The sequence below is a fragment of the Zingiber officinale genome, chromosome 1A, assembly GCF_018446385.1.
Source record: "Zingiber officinale cultivar Zhangliang chromosome 1A, Zo_v1.1, whole genome shotgun sequence".
NCBI classification, from domain to species: Eukaryota; Viridiplantae; Streptophyta; class Magnoliopsida; order Zingiberales; family Zingiberaceae; genus Zingiber; species Zingiber officinale.
The window spans coordinates 65283357-65301764 of record NC_055987.1 but is presented as its reverse complement, the minus strand read 5'-3'; the positions used below and the strand labels follow the sequence as shown (position 1 = coordinate 65301764).

General features: G+C 36.8%; 1 protein-coding gene across 1 annotated transcript in view; it reads right to left on the bottom strand.

The window, feature by feature from the left end:
* Positions 1 to 703: 703 nt before the first annotated feature.
* LOC122025747 (bifunctional dethiobiotin synthetase/7,8-diamino-pelargonic acid aminotransferase, mitochondrial-like) overlaps positions 704 to 18408 on the bottom strand; it is a 62399-nt gene continuing 44694 nt past the window's right edge. Inside the window, exons 11-12 of the mRNA XM_042584618.1 lie at positions 1350 to 1462; positions 704 to 1094 (exon numbers count right to left, since the gene is read on the bottom strand). Of these exons, the coding sequence (XP_042440552.1) occupies positions 908 to 1094; positions 1350 to 1462 (300 nt within the window). The 3' untranslated portion in view covers positions 704 to 907. The remainder of the gene's footprint in view (positions 1095 to 1349; positions 1463 to 18408) is intronic.

Genomic DNA, 18408 nt, shown 5'->3' with positions numbered 1-18408 from the left:
GTCGTAGGAGAGAAGGCTCACTCATGTGATCGGTCAATGGGTGTCCTCAAGCATTCAATCGTCCACATAACCCATCCCGAGCTGGTGTGGTAACTAACGTGGGTCCGCTTCAGTCTTGGATCAAGTCCCTGCATGCAGAGAATCCCTCACCACCACCGCTAAAGAGGAGAAAAGCAGAAACCCGAGAAGATGAAAAGAGACACCATTCACCCTATAAATGGGACCTGCTACAATAACAGGAGTCCTAACCTTTAACATGCTATGCCTACGGCAAGCATTAGCAGCCTCAAGGGGCATATAAAAACAAGGTAGTTCATTTTAATGTCTCATCCATGGCCCGACCTCACCCACCTTAGCTTAAACCCAACTCACCTCAGGTCATACCAGGTACCTCAAATGGTTAGGATTCACCTCAACTGATCTAAACAGCTCTCCTTGACACCTCAATCGAAGTGCCTTCAACTCGGATGATTATGTTGTAGAATCCTCTATATTGTTGATCAATGACACCGTCAACATTATTACGCAACACCATTCCCCATTGGTTCTCAGTCAAGTTGCATTTGCAACCTCCAATCCAGCCTCATCTCATATTGCATCCATCCAACCCAACTCACTAGATCCATGTCAGATCTGACTTTGTGGTCATTTGCTAAGCCAACCACATCATACCTAACGTAGATGAAAAACTTACCACGACAAATGCATCAAAATTCTGGTTGAAAACAAATCAGTTATTATATAGTTGTGTCCTCCAACATCTACGCTAGCATCCGTATTTTCTCATTCAGTATTTTAGATATATCACTTTTTAGTGACATGACTACCAGCACAAAGAGGTTCCTCATGAAGGTAGGGTTATTCGAACAATGAGAATGCTTGCTCCGGTACCCCTTTTTTCACAACTTCATTCTTCAATATGAGGTTTGCTGAATTCACAAATTCTACGATGTACTTTGTGAAGTTGTTCGGTACAGAAATGTGGCGATGTGCATGGGCCACACATGAGGTAAATGACATTCCCAAGAGGCCTTATGTAAAGACCATCTGCACGAAGCTGTTGGACCAGGGAACTCGCAAACAATGAAGCATATCTGCATGAGCAATGGACCATCAATAGGCTAAAGAAAATAATATAAGTTGTGGAGTTACAATTGTCAATCAACTTATTCAAGCGATAGGCATGGTGAAATAAGAGCAATAGCAAGACCTACTGAGTCTTAACATAAACCATGAGTTATTTTCATGACTGGACTTTGATAAGCTACATAAGCTCAATGCATTTGAGTAGCTTTTTAGTTTTACCTAAAGGGAACTTTATTATTAGCTGAATTGGAATAGAAACATACCCTGCATCAGAGCCATCAGATTTGAGTTGAAAAGCAAATAGAGTCCCAATAACTACTACTCTTTCTACTCCAGGAAGAGCAGATATAGTCTGAACAAGTTTCATGTCCCACAACTGCAGTAGTACCACATAAACACATTAAAAAAGATCAAACATATTACCCCGTTGGATTATTTAAGGTTGAACTAAAAAACAAAACACCTATATCTTAGTTCTGGAAGGAAATTCAGCTCTAGCTGATACATTGGATAAATTTGTCAATGGAAAGAAAACACAAATGATCACTCATATCAATGTGAAAAAACCAGCAAAGTGAACATGGCAAATTTATATTGTTCCTGCATTTTACAAAATTATAAAGATCATGCAATTAGGATCAGCACCAAGCAATGCATATTGTAAATATAAGGGTTAATCCATTGATCGAGCACAACCTTAACCGTTTTCTGTTTTCAGTAATTAGGCTCAGCACCAAGCAATGCATATATAGTAAATAGAAGGGTACATACACTGATCTAGTATAACTTTAATGGTTTTTTCAAATCTAGTACAACCTTTCATTATCTAATCTAGCACAACCTACAACATTTTGTGTTAAAATTCAGTATCCATCAGATATCTATTCAATAAATTGTATATGGATTAATATTCCTTCCATAACAGCCTCCTCCTTTTCCCTCCAAGCACTCACCCCACCTCCCATCTCCTCTGCTGTTGTTCCCAACAGATCCACTCACCCCACTGGGCACTGCAGGTGGCTGACTGAGGGATCTCTCACTCCCACACAGGGCCACTACTAGTTGGAGGAAGAAGAGGTAAGAGGGGGAGGTGGTGGGAGGTGAGATCATGAGATAATGTGTATTATAAAATGTTGTAAATGTGCCAGGAATATCCTGTAAACTGCATAAAAATTGAGATGATTATGATGTCATAGTTGACCTATAAATCTAAAAGGCAATACACCTCTGATCTTGGATTAGGAATAAGGGTGTTCTTTCAATCCAACACAATTTTACCACTTAACCGCAGATCAAAGGGACAAAAATTGCAATTTAGATACAGAACCAGCATAATGCACATTAAAAAGCAACATCAAGATCTACAAAAACCAATATTTCCCCAAATCAACCCCGCAGATCCTAAAAATTGAAAAAGGGATCAAGCCACCACCTTGGAATGTGGAGTTGCTGTCTGCCTCGTTGATCATCTCCATCTATCTTTCACACTGCTGCCGCTGCACAGCACCTGATCATCCATGGCCGGCACCACTACATCCAATGGAGCCCTCTCAAGAAGCTAACGAACCTCAACATGAACGACCCCATCTTTTGTCACTTCTCTACTTCACCTATAAATCTCTCTCTTTTCCTCTCCAAAATAATTTCTAGAAATTGAAAGTGGAAGTCAAAGTAAATGTGGGAGTCAACCATGTCAATTTGGAGATTACAAGGAGAAATGGGCAGACTGAAAAGAAACCAGAGTAAAGGGAGCACTATGTTTGCTTCATGGATGTGCTGGGAACAGCAGGAGGTTGGAGGTGGGGTGAGTGATAGAAGACGAGGCGGATTTGGAAAGAGAGATTTGAATTTAATCCACATAAGCATTAAAATATACAATTTATTGAGTTGGCAAATAACACATGCATGTCATGTCATCTTTTTAATGAAAAGATGGATGGGCATCTATCGGATGCTAGATTTTAACACAAAATATACAGGTTGTGCTAGATTAGATAAAAATGAAAGATCATTTTAGATTTGATAAAACATTAAGGGGTGTTTGGTTGATGGGTTTGGGAATGAGGGAATGGAATGATAGTAAAAGATGGTGTTTGGATTGTGGGTTTGGGAATGACAATTTGAGAATGATTTCTAGATTTATAGGAATCAACCAAACCCGTATAACTAGGTGGGTTTCATTTTCATTCCCATTCCTATTACACTTTACTATCAAACTCATACTCATAGTCATTCCCATCATTTAACCAAACGTCACCTAAAGGTTAGATCAATGTATTATAATAAAATTATGAAAGAACACCTAAATCACCGGAAATGAATTTTAATCTATAGATGTGTTCTGCATAGAGAGGTAGATTCCTATGCTTGATTGGCTCATCAACTAAAACTAGCAAACTTTCTGAGTTTCTCTATTTAATTATAGGTTTCAAAGCAGGGAATATTACATGATCTTAAGAATCCCTTGTTAATCGAACAATAACAATGATCAAGTAAAAGGATCTCATGTTGAGACTTTTGGGAAGATGAACGCACAATTACTAGAAACACCAAGTAAACAAAATGCTTCTAATTTTAATTTTTTTATTTCTTTCAGCACCAACACTCATTCCACAACAAATGCTCCCTAACTAATTGATGCAGCAGGACTGATTATTAGTAAATTTGTGGAGTAGAAATCTGAAAGAAAGCTTGAATGTTTGAAGGTTTTGGTGGACTAGAAATCTGAAATTTAAGGTACATAAGTGAATAAAGGTTATAGAAAGTTAGGCATCACGACTAAGGAGTACTAGGCATCACACAATAGGGGATTGCATCACATAATCAGAAAAAAGTGTTAAAAACTCACTTTCTATATCTTATTCTAGCAATACAGAAACAAACTCAGCTTTTTACCAAACCGCGTAGGTAAGGTATCGATATTATCAAATCGCGTAAGGTAGTTTCAAAATGACCAAATCATGTACCCACTTTTCATTTTACCCATAATCAGTGGACTGATAAATCAGTCGAATCGATTTTCTATTTGAAAATCAGTCGACTAATTTTTTTACCAATTGAATTGATTTATCTTTATGCCGAAATTTCAAAATTTTGAGCAAATCAGTCAATTGATTTATTTTTTTTTAAATCAAAATCGATTTTGGGAAAAATCGGTTGATGACCAAACAACCTCGAATTGACATAAAATTAGTTCCTATATGTTCGGCTAGTTCTCCTGATTATATTGAGAACAGTAATTTTTTAAACACGAATTAAATTTTTCGAACACATTCATGTTCAAAAAAATCATTGCTCTTAATATATTAGGTTAAATTGATATTTGAAAGTATAGATATAGTTAGGAGAACTAGACCAATACATAGGAACTAGTTTCATGTCAATCCGAGGATGTTCGACTAATGGACCTAACATTCTTGGATTGACATGAAACTAATTCATATGTGTTCGCCTAGTTCTCTTGATTATATCCATATGCTCAAATATCAATTTGACCTAATATATTGAGAATAGTGATTTTTTAAACATGAATTATATTTTTCGAACACATTGGTGTTCAAAAAATCACCGCTCTGAATATATTAGCTCAAATTGAGTTTAAGGACATGTATATAATCAGGAGAACTAGACGAATACATAGGAATTAGTTTCATATCAATCCGAGAATGTTTGGTTCATCAGTCGATTTTGCCCAAAATGGACCAAATGACCTCAAATTGACATAAAACTGGCTTTTATGTGTTTGATTAGTTGTTTTGATTATATTCATGCCCTCAAACATCAATTTGACCCAATATATTAAGAGCAGTAATTTTTTATACACAAATTGAATTTTTCGAACACATTCATGTTTAAAAAATCACTGCTCTCAATATATTGAGTCAAAATGATATTTGAGGACATGGATATAATCAGGAGAATTAAATGCACACATAGGAGTTGGTTTCATGTCAATCCTAGGATGTTTGGTCAATCAAAAATGCAAAACTGACATATTGACAATGATTTTTTGAACACAAATGTATTCGAAAAATTTAATTCGTGTTCAAAAAATTACTGCCCTGGAATGTATTGAGTCAAATTGATATTTGAGAGTATAGATATAATTAGGAGAACTAACTGAACACATAGAAGTTTTTCATGTCATGTCGTTTGGTCCATCATCCGATTTTGGTTTGACCCAATATATTAAGGGCAGTGATTTTTTTTTAAGATGAATGTGTTCGAAAAATTTAATTCATATTAAAAAATCACTGCTCTCAATATATGCGGTCAAATTGATATTTGAGGGCATGGATATAATCAGGAGAACTAGCCCAACACATAAGGACTAATTTCATGTCAATCCGAGATCGTTTGGTCCATCAACCGATTTTATCCAAAATCAGTTGACCAAACGACCTCAGATTAACATGAAACTAGTGCTGATAAAAAAATAAATCAATCGACTAATTTGCATAAAATTTTGAAATTTCGACAGTGAGATAAATTAATTCGACTGGTAAAAAAATCAGTATTTTCAAATAGAAAATTAATTCAACTGATTTTTTTTATCAATCGACTAATTAAGGGTAAAATAGGAAATGGGTACTTGATTCGGTCATTTTGAAAATACGCTACGCGATTTGATAATTTTGATACTTTACCTACGCGGTTTAGTAAAATACACCTAGATGTACTCTTTAACATAGAAAATTTGAAAGACTCATAAAGACTCTTGATTGATGCTTCTATATTTCTCAAACATTGAAAATTAAAATACATTGAAATTGCTAGAAATTTATTACGATTGATGGGAATTCATGGTTGACTTTTTGACTTTCCAACTTTCAAATTGCTCCCAAATAGGCTCATCATTTTCTAAAGTATGTCAAATTAAAAGTTGGGCTTTGGAGTTTTCATTTTTGCATTTATAAACTTTTAAAGGGGATTGTCATTCATCTCCATTACTAATTTCTGTTGGATACACTTGTTAGTTTAACCATCCACCTGGTAGTTTTTTTATTATTAAATAAAAAAATCAATTCAAGCGATTGTTGCCTGCACCGACTTGCAAGGGAGCATGAGTTCTCTGATCATCAACACTGGATGTAAACAAAATGTTTCTAGCTTAAATTTGATTTCAGTGTCAATAATTGTTTAGTCCGCATCAAATGTTTCCCAAGCAATATTTTTTAGTTATTAATTATTTAACCCTGTATCTATTAGCCAAATAAAAAATCAATATTCTAGTGGTTGCTACCCACACCCACACACAACCTCTTGCCAAAGTCCACCATTGCACACCTTACAAATGGTCTCCTCTACACACCACCCCCTCACAAAGAGCTAACCACCACCTGCCACCCTCACGAAGAGCCCACCACCACCTAATGCTCTTATGAATAGTTGGCCTGCCTTGCCCCTCAAATTGAGTCCGAGATCATCAATGTCTTTGCCCCTCTCAAGAGCTAGCTTTTACCCCCTATAATTAACTCTTCCCCTCCAAGCATGCACGGTCACACTTCTCTCATGACAAATTCCACCCACTCTATAGATATCCTTCCCTCCTCCCTTAGACATGGGCAGCAAGGTACCAACTCCAGCATTCCTTTCTAGCCATTCTAACAATCCATCGATCCTTCTCTCATGCAAACAATAGCTCCTCTATCAATATCAAACATCTTTGTTTTGTGAGCAATTGAAAGAGATCGTCCATAGTGAGTTATGCAAGCAGCAAGGAATCTCTCCCTCCGCTTGATGTAGCACAATAAGAAATCAAAGTGAGTATCCTCATGAAGATAACTCTCATCCAAAAAAAAAAGCAAAGTATAAATTTTTATTAATTAAAAGATACTGGGACTACTTTATTGACTCAACCTTAATGAAAACTAATAAATAAATAATCAATCGAAAACAATGCTAGATCATAGTTAGGAACACAGCACCTCCTTTAATACTAAAAGCAAAAAACGTTTGTACCCTAAATTACTAGATAGTTCAAAATTTTATGAAACAATTATTATCAGTTCAAAATTCAGTTAGACTCCAATTATTCTCGAATTCGTTTTCATTTTTAAATCATCTCTTTCCCAAAAAGGAACTTGATTTCATCAAGTGGGGAGATGAGATTATCCAAATTAGTATATACTATTCTCTTATATTTTACTCAAATTTTTCGGACATGGATGATACATCAGATACACATACTTACGGCTTAGGAATTCATAAAACTTTCGTGCTCACCTGACTGGTAACGGCTCCGCTTGGAGACTTACGTACGCGGCAGTCTTTTGCATTCAGTTAATAAATTCGGTCGCCTTATCATATGCTTATCTGAATATACTTCTGATTCCTACCAAGAAGTATCCTCAATTAAGGCCTTCAGGCTTATCGTCTTACACACTTACTAGCCTTGCGGAACTCTGGACCAAGGATGTTTGTCGAGTCTCCACCTTTCAGCCTTGTGATTAACTTCTTGTAAATAAGGATTATTAATGAGCATATAACTGTGTGGTATAAAAAGCCCTTACCTTCACCTTGAACTAGAAATTTAGCCTTCCATGATCTATGATACCAAAATAGGATCGCTCTCTGAGAATTTAGAAGAAAACCTGAGACGATGCTCAAAGAATTTACTTCTCCTTCAGAAAGATTTACAAACTACAAACTACTTCTAGGAATAAATACCTTGGTATTGCTCAAGTGTGTCTAAACCTCTACACTCGTAGTCCATAAATAGCTTCGTCAAAGTTGTAATGATAAGAAGCGGGTGCCCTTCTTTAGCCCCATCATCCTTCTTACTCATCACCTTCGTCGGCCATTATGGACTTTACAGCACATACTGACTCAGCATACTTGGTTGCACCACACAGGTGTGAAGTGGGGATGGCTTTGTAGATGGATCAGGCGGCTACTGGTTCATTTCAAGTAGCTCAAAAGCAAGCCACGAATTTTGTCCTTAGTAATCCAGGTATCATGAATCTCCGGAAGTCCTTTTTGATGGACTGAATACCTTTGGGTGCTTCTATCAAGGAATATCATCGCTTGAGAATCTACAATATGCTAAATTAAAGGAGTGGTTTTAATCAAGGATGGGAGTTCAAGAGTCGATACTATTAGAACATGGACAAAGAGAATGACTTGAATGTCTCAAGGCAAGGCAATAAATCGTTAGCATTCAAAATTGAGCTAGTGTTCAAATTAGTAAGCAATTCAATACTACATGCATTAGATCCAATTCTTCTCACAATTTGGAAGGGAGCGAAGAAATGAGTATGAAATTTTTGAATGAGATTTTAGGAAAATATATAGGGCAAATGTGAGAATAGCCATTTAATCATATACATTACACTCCTTAAATTTTATAGGACTTATTTCCCAAATGTGAAGGGGAGACTTGGCGCAAAGATAAAGTTACTATAATGTAACCTAAAGGTCATGAGTTTGAGTCGAAAAAATAGTCTCTTGCAAACCAGGATAAGGCTGCGTATAATAGACCCTTCTTCGAGACCCGATATTGGCAAGAGCTTCATGTATCTGGTTGCCCTTTATTAGTATCAACATGAATTTCTCTAATATGCCAGCTAATATTCTCAATTGATTGGTAACAAGTCTGTTTTCTCTTCCTCTTTTGTTTCCTCATCTTTATCCTCTGTCCGTCTAGCCAATGATACCTATTCTCCAATTACGAGAATAGGTGTTGTCAGCCCAATGCAAATATCACTATTGATAATATTCTCATTGCACCTAAATTTCCTTATAGTTTACTGTCCATAAACCAAATAACAAAAACTCACAACTGTTATGTATCTTTTTATCCATCCTATTATATTTTTTAGGATCTGCAAACAAAGAGGATGATTGATGGACATGAGCGTGATGGCTATTTGGATTCGGTTACACCTGTGAGTTCCCGGGCACTCTTAGCAACTGTGTCTCCCTATGCATTATTGTCCAAGTCACCCATCTTTTTCTGCTCTTAAAACTATAGTTCTTGTTCAATCTACTGATTTCTGGTGTGAGTCCTATAAGTTTGACAAACACCATCGGACTTCTTTTCCTTCTAGAATTGATAAGCGTAGCTTTTTTGAATTTGAACTTTCATTGTGATGTCTGGGGACCTAGTAGAGTTGAGTCTAGGGGGGCCTTCAGTATTTTATAATTTTTGTTGATGATTATTCTTGCATGATGTGGTTATATTTACTCAAAAATATGAAGTTTCTAAGGTGTTAATATCATTTTATAATAAAATAAAAACCCAATATTATGTTGTTGCGCATTCTTCATACCGATAATGCACTTGAGTTCACTCAAAAGATTGTCTACATTCTATGATTCTCATGACATAATTCATCAACCTTTTGCTCATACACTTCCCAATAAAATGGTGTTCCTAAACGCAAATACCGTCATATTTTAAATGTGGCTCGTACTCTTCTATGTCACATGCATGTTCTTAAGTTTTTGTGGCACCATACTGTTCTCACAGCCTATTTTCTCATAAATAGGATGTCGTCTACTATGTTACATGGGGATACCCCTTCTCTTGTCTTCATCCTGACAAATCTCTTTTCTTGATGTCTCTTTGCGTATTTGATTGTGTTTGCTTTGTTCATAATTTTACTCCTGGCCTAGATAAATTATCTTCTCACTCTATTAAATGTATCCTGCATGGATATTCTCACACACAAAAAGAATATCGGTCTTGACCCACTCACAAAATACAATTATACCAATGCTGATGTTACATTTTTTTAGTCTCAACCATACTTTTCTCCACTTCTAGATCAAACACATAATACATTAGCATCTCCTCCCACCTATCCCACCATTCATATCTCCCACTACAAATACTCCGTCTACTAGACCATTGCAAGTGTACACACGGCGTGCTCGGCTAGAACCAAATTCATGTCCTTCACCTCCTCTTCCTGTAGCTCCTAATGTTCTCTCCCCCACTATTGATCCGTTTCCTAAACATTTTAGGTTTACAAGTCTTACTTTGACATAACAAATTCATATCGCTTCATCTGTGCTTTTGATGTTTCTTTATCATCCATAGAAGTTTCAACTTCCTACTTTAAGGCTTATCAACACTCAGCTTGGTGAACTGTAACGGAGGAGGATATGTTTGCCCTTATCCCTCGTGGTACATGGGAGCCAGTGGTTGCACCACCTTTTGTTAATATTGTTGTATGTTATTAGGTGTTTACTTTAAAATTTAAAGCAGACAGTATTATTGATCGATATAAAGCTCGTCTGGTGGCCAAATGATTTACACAAACTTATGGTGTTGACTACTTTGAGACGTTCTCTCCAACTCCCCGCTTGAATTTTATTAAAGTTTTGTTCTCTTGGCTGTCAATCAATCTATCTTGGTCAATGTATCAACTAGATGTGAAAAATACCTTCCTCTATGGTGATTTGCACGTGACCATTTTTTTGGAGCAACCTCTAGGGTATGTTCCTTAAGGGGAGAATGCTACTATGGTCTGTAAACTTAAAAAAGCTATGTATGATCTTAAACAAAGTCTCAGAGCCTAGTTTGATAAATTCAATAAAATAATCGGAGTTGTTGGCTTCAAACAGTGCAAATCTGATCATTTTGTGTTTGTATGATACAGCACGAATGAGATTATTATTCTTATTGTTTATGTTGATATGACATCCTAATATCCAGGAGTGATATATGTGAGATAGATGAAACTAAGAAGTATTTGCAACAACACTTTGTGACGAAAGATATGGGATGTCCTAAGTATTTCTTGAGAATTAAAATTGCTCAAAGTAAATTTGGAGTTTCATTAGGCCTACGGAAGTATGCTACAGATTTACTCAAAGAAATTGGATTGCTTAGAATAAAGTTATACGCCTATGAATATAAATTCAAGTGTTTGCGATGACACTAGAGAGTGAGGATAAGACAAAATATAGACGATTTGTTCTACTTAATAATAACGAAACTTGACATCTCTTTTGCAATCAGAATAGTCGGTCGTTTTATGGAAGCCAAAGCAAGTTCACTGGGATACCGCTATCAAGATTCGTAAGTATATTAAGAAATCTCCAAGAAAAGGGTTGTCATTTAAGAGAAATGAACACCTAAAGATCGAAGCTTATTGTGATGTCAACCAGTGTGTAAAATGCCGTTCCGTGCCGCCCGGCACGGGCGGTATTTACCGTTCCGCCGGGCGGCCGAAACCGGCACGGGAGGCGTCCCCGTCTCGCCGGCGCCGGAGGAGACGCGGGACGCCTCCGTCGGCGCCGGAGGAGACACGGGACGCGTCCGATGGCGTCACGCGACACCTTCGGCACCAAAGCGTCGCGCGCGACGCCTTTGGCGGCGCCGAAAGCGTCGCCGAAAGCTTCCGGCGACCCTGCTGGCGTCGCCGGACTCTTCCGGCGACCCTTCCGGCGTCGCCGGACACCGCTCGCTGGATCGCCCGCGATCATCGCGGGCGATCTCGCGTAAGCGCGATTTTTTTTCTTTTTTTTAATATTTATTTATTTTATTTAATTAATTAAATTAAACAATTCCTAAGGAGGACGTGGGTTATTTAGAAGAGGCTTTTATAAACCCTAATTAAATTATCCTAATAAAATATATAAAAAATATATTTAAAATTAAAATAAATTTAATAAATTTTATTAATTAATATTCTGAAAAAATTAATATTGTAAATTTAATTTAAAATTTTTAAAAAATATAATAATTCTTATTTATATTCTAATATTTTCTTTATTATTTTAAATTTCATTTAAATTTAAAAAAAAATTAAAAATTCTAAAAAAAATTAAAAATTCTAATTTTTTTTAAAAGAATTCTAATAAATTATATTTATATTCTGATATTTTTTAAAATTTTCTTACATGATATTTTTTTGCTATTTAAAATATATATTATTTAATTAATAATTAATTAAATGAATAAATAATTAATTTATATAATTATTATTAATATAAAGTAATATCTTGTATTAATTTATATATTTATTATTATTATTATTATTATTATTATTATTATTATAATAGATACTTCCATTTTAATTTAAATTATTGATATATCAATTCTATTTAAATAAAACTATTTTAAATTATTTTTTCTAACAATATTAAATTATTCAATAATTGAGAACTTATAATAAATCAATATACAATTTATTTTTATATACACCATAAATATATTTATCTTATAATTACTATAGATAAATAAAAAAATACTGAAACTATATCGGCACGGTACGATACGATACCGAAACCGTATCGTTCCGGTCTGAGACCGAAACCTCGGCACGGGTCGAAATTTTAAACCTTGATGTCAACTATGATGAAACTAAGACCGACAGATAGTCCACTTATAGGTATTGCACTTATGTAGGGGGCAATCTAGTAACTATTGCTTGACGAATTAGGGTTCACCTACAATGAACCTCTTCCAATGTACGATTATAACCAAGCAGCTATTCACTTTGCAAGTAACCTGATTTTCATGAAAGGACTAAGCATATTGAGGTTGACTGACACTTTATTCACGAGTGTGTAATGAGCCATAAAATTACTACTCCATTCACATCATCATCCAACCAAGTAACCAATTTCTTCACTAAAGCATTAGAAGGAAAATGATTCTTAAAACTTTGTGACAAGATGAATATGATTGACATATATGCTCAGCTTGAGGGTGAGTGTTGAATACTTCCAAAGATTCCCTTGATTGAAGGAATTATGATTGATTTAGATTCCCTTGATTGTAGGGATTGAGATTGATTTTTTTTCTCTCCTTGCGTACATAAATACCTACATGTAAGCAGATTAATAGATGTACAGAGAGATTTTTTCCTTCTTCTACACACTATATGATGGGTATTTCCGATTTGCAACATATTGATCTTAGACACTAATATTTATTTGTTGAACTGTATGATTTTTACAAATAGGATTTGTTATAGTGTATCAATTAAAGTAATGCTCCATTTAGGCACTCAATTAAGAAATATATTTATGACTAAGTGACCATTGAAACCAAGGGTTTCATGTTCGACTAAGTTGGTAGTATGCCTCATGTCTAAAGCCTATGTCGAGCATGAGTCTCCAAAAAGTAGTCTTCATCGAGAAGAGAATAATAACTAACAAATGATAGCGATCATAGAGCTAGATGAAATGTATGATCTACAATCTCAAAACTCTTATGTTTTACTAGCTTGTCAATTATGGCAGCGACATAATTGTTGGTAATATGTCTCATGTCTAAGTCTAAGTCCAGCATGAGTCACCAAAAAGTGGTCTTCATCGAGAACAGAATAATAGTCTTTGTTTACCAGCTTGTCAATTACATTAGCAACATAAGATCTTCAGTAACTCACACCTACTATCTACATCTTTGATGGTGGAGTTCCTTGTCATAATCGATGTGGAGGTTTGACAAGTAATGAAAATTATAAACTAACACAGTAAATTATGAAAATAGGTAGGAAACTAAACAAAATAAAATGTTGAAGTAGATAAGAATATAAATATTGTATACGAGAAAAATGGATAAATGCACCAAAATTAACTGATCTAACTAAGTTAGAATTGCAATAATTTTCAAAGAGAGGATCAGATTACTAATTTGATGCGAACCTCTTTGTTCTGAAATTTGTGCCATAAAATCCACACACAAACCGAATCTCCTTTGCGAGTCCAAGTAGCTCCCAGAATGAAATCCAAGGGAACGATTTTTTGGAGGGTTAACTAGTAACTTCAATAACAACATTTTTTTCTACAAGTGGGGACCACAAAAATTAATTAAAGTATAGATGAATTAGGATTTGGCTTATTCTTCTTTGTGAAAGGATGTTGATGAGTGCATTTCTTACGTGTTTTATAGCATTGTTTTGCATACATTCTGTCATTTCATAAGCATATGTTAAATACGTACAGAAAACTACTCTTTTCTTGGTTTTCATTGATAGGATGCGTTTTCAGAACTAAAACGGAGCAAATAAGTCTTAGAGAGTGTATTTCTTTCTAGGCACAGTCGTGCCTCTCTCATTGAGCCAAACACGGATCATACGGGAAGGAAAAAGCATTTCAAAATTGATCAAAATAAAGTTTTAGTTAATGAACACACTCAGGTTGTGTCCCATGACACGATCGCGTCCGGCAGACGAAATTTGGCACAAAACACAATAAAAATGGAGTCTACAGCCTCTGACACGCCCCGGCCATGCTTCCCAAGCACGGTCGTGCTTCTCTCACAAAATCGGACAAACGGCCCTGCTTCACGTGTCAGCCTCCGGCCTAAACTACAAACCAAACTTCAAACCAACATAACTTTTGGCTCGATTCAAGCCACGAGGCCTACGACCTATCAAATTGTAGATAATTTCAAGATCTACAAGCTCATTTCATGGTTGAACCCGTAACAACCGGGTCTAAGAGGAGAAAAACTCGTTTTGGCAGAGCTCAAAAAATCTGACAGATCTGGAAAGCTTGGGAAAGTTATAAAAGGATCAAGGGAACCATTGTTAGGTTATCTTGGATGAGAGTGTTCCAACCCCTTCCCTAGAGAAGGCTTTTCCCCCAAAGGGGAAACCCTAGGAGCACCGTCAAGGAGTTGTAGTGACAATCCTTCCAACGTCGAAGCTTGGAAACTCTTCCATCGACATTGAAAATTCCTAGATAAGCATTATCTTCTCTCTATTTCGTATTTCGAGTTATAGAATGTTATTTTCTATATCTTTTGATTGTATTTCCTTCTCCATGAAGTAGTTCTCCGGATTGAGTACGAAGTAGCTACGATGTAATTGTTGGTGTATGAACTGAGTATTTATTTCTTTCTCTATTGCATGACATGTTTATTCCTTGTTCCTAATTTATTGAGTATGCTTTGAATGCTATAGGACGGGGGAGTCGATCACCGTGAATAGGTGATAATCTAGATGAACCATAGAACCATAGTGACATGGGTAGTCTCGCAAAGTGGACTTCTAACATTATCACCTTGAATGAAACCAGCTTGCCAGTAGTTGACTTTATCATAAATCTTAATAGGTTTGCCCAATTTGATGTTGCAAAGTATAGGGGATCATCTAGGAGTATCATGGAGTCCTAGTGACATAGATAGTCCTGCAAATCGGACACTAGGTAGGTTTCCTTGCAAAAAGGCATCAGATTTGAGTAGGCATGCCAGTATAGTCCTCCTGATTCCATATTGGCAATTTGCGGTAGGTTCACCCTTATGAGTATAAACATAGAGGTAGCAAAGTGAATAATACTTGGGGCGTCAATAATCATCATAACGAAACTAAAATCCTAGAACCGTTCTCCCAATCCAATTTCCCTCTCAACAATTCAACTACTCTCAATCTCTCTCTCTCAACTCTCTCTCTCAGCTCATATCTCTCTCTTGTTCTCGTGACTACTCAGCTTTAATTGTCTAGATAACTAGTTTTACGAATTCAATTAGTGTTAATCATCAGTACTCGTGGGATCGATATTTTATTACTTAACGACAAACGTGCACTTGCGGTTACACGACATCAAATTTTAGGTGTCGTTGTCGGGGACTATTTATATTGATTGATTAGTGATTTAGTTGATCTAGATTTCTTTCTTTCTTACAATTATGTGCTCTCTTTCTTTTCTTCTTTACTATTGCATCTCTTTCCTTTTCTGACCTTTTCTTTTGAGTTGGAAATGTTTCCTTTATAAGCAAAATGGATGCTCAAACTCAATGGTTCAACCAATTTAATGCTGTGAATTTTTTTTACTATTATTATGAGCTTTGTGGTGCAACATGTCATATGATCAATCATTGTCCGATACTATAAGACCGAACATATGGAGTATATGGGGAAAAATGGGGTATCCTCCCCAACTACAATATGTGGCCGAAACAATATTATTGTGAAGTTTGTGAAACATGTCATACAATCGAAAACTACAGTAGATTACAAAATTTGGAAACATCATTAGATAATCTCATCAGAAGGTTTGATGAAATAGTCTCAACATATTCGCACACTTATAGCCTAGTTAGAGGAACTCTCAAATTTTTTTCATGTACAATCAACATCAAGTAGGGCAGAACAATTTTAGGCCATCAACAGGAGTTTAAATAACTTCTCAGCTTGATAGAATGTAGAAAATGTTGGAAGGCTTGATCACTTCACAAGACGAGATGAGCAAGGCAATCAAACAAACAGGAGCTAACATCGAAATAGCCTCGCATCAAGCCAGTTGTTCAACACTAATTTCAGCTTGGGAGGAGTGTATCTTGAGCGAGGATAATGAAGACGACACCAGAAACGAAGAGTTAGAAGCCACTCAGATACCACATGAAGAGGAGCTCAAGGAATATGAAATTAGGACTTTGACAAAAGAATACACTACTTTAATTCAATTACCTCTGAACCTCGAGGATCTAGAAGAACTTTTCCTATCCATATCTGAAATCATGTTCGATGTTATACTTCCTTTGGTGATTGGTGAAGAATTTTCAAAGCAAATACCCATAGAAGAATCACATGAACGACCTCATGACAACTCTTTGAAGATGAGCATATTTGATGAAGACCAATAACCTTTGGCAAGAGGGTTCAAAAGTATCTTACCCGGCCCAAGCAAGGTTAAAAAGATACTCTATTGATGCCCTTAATAAAAGAAAAAAGGAGCGCAACCACCTTAAATCATGCGCTCTCGATTAGGGGATAGAACTTATAACCATAAACAAGCGTTTTGTTGGGAGACAACCTAAATTTCTTTCTTTTCTTTCATTTAAGTTTTCTTTTGTTTCATAGTTTTAACTTTTTAGTTTGTTTGAAAGTTAGTGGGATCCAAGATCTGGTCATGGCAACCGCCACGAGCATGGAGAGCTTCGCAGTGATGTGCATGGGTAGGTCATGTCGAGAACCATAACCGTGACACTTTCTGGCTGCAAAAATGTCAAAAAAGCAAGCAACACAGGTTGATCGCACGATTGTGTCCGCCAAACAGATTTAAACACAGCCAGGTCGTGCTTCCCATGCATGGTTATGTCTCACTGCACACGATTTTTCAAACGGTCATAACTTTTGATCCAGGATAAATTACGGGATGTACAACCACTCAAATCGAAGCTCTTTAGAAGATCTACAATTTGGAACCAAATTCGATTTGTAATGGCGCAATTGCAAACCTGAAAAATATTGTTTGAAAGACCTTTTAGAAGTCCGGAAGACCTTTGTTTAAGACAAAAATGTTCAAACAACGTAGGATGGGATCAAGCTCACACAGATAGAATTCTATCCGTGACGCAACGTTTAAACACCACGTCAATATAGCTAAGAATCGGGTTCCGAGCACCCTACTCGGAAGGGTTCCAGGCGCCCGGAGTCCGGACACCCCGGACTGGTCCAAGAGCCCCTGTCTGGTTCGGGCGCCCCGGGGCCAAAAATCAACAGATTTTTGATCCCGGTCTCCTGCTCAGGTTCCGCTCGCATCGGTCCGAGCCTTCCATTCCGACTTCGCTTGCTTGGGTGATTTGGTCATCCGGAATAGGGCTCACACGAACCCAACTTCCGGCCTTCTCCTCGAGCAAGCTTTCATTTCGGCTTCTCGTCCTTCGAAATCGTAGTGTGCTTCCTTCTCGTCCGCAAACGTACTCTTCAATAGCTTTTCGTCCCTCGGGCAGCTGTGTCTTTTGCTCCTTGAGCAATCTTCCGCTCCCTTCTCGTCCGCCAGTGTACTATTCCGCAACACCTCGTCCCTCAGACGCACCAAGCCCGTCGACTCTCTCCCGTGCCATCCTTCTCGCTAGTTGCGTCTTTCACTCAACTTCCTGTGCTCCTAAGTTTCTGCAGACTTAAACGCAGGGTTAAATACAACAGGACCTAACTTAAGTTGTTTGATGTTTGATCACATCAAAACTCCCTTGGGGTATCAACATCCTTTATTTTGGAAGTTTTGATAAATGTATGCTATTAAGTTATATATATATATATACACGATATCGAAACTGTATCGTTCCGGTCTAGGACCGAAACCACGGCACGGGTCGAGATTTTAAACTTTGCTTCCAGGTGCCTAGACCACTCCCTAGCGCCTAGACCAGTTAGAGACTGACAGCTCATCTTGCCGCGAGCCAAGTGATCAAGGCGTCTAGATCCCTTCCAAAAGCCTAAATTAGCTTAGAGCGCCTATTACCATTCCTTGCGCCTGGATCAACATTTCCAGACTTTTTTATTTCTGCCGGAGTTAGCCTAGAAAACACAATAATAATATGAAATAAAATAGTTTGACAATCTTTAGACTATCCAGTCCGATCTTGACCTTCAGGACTTCTTGTTAGACATACGATCCTCGACCCGCCTAGACTTC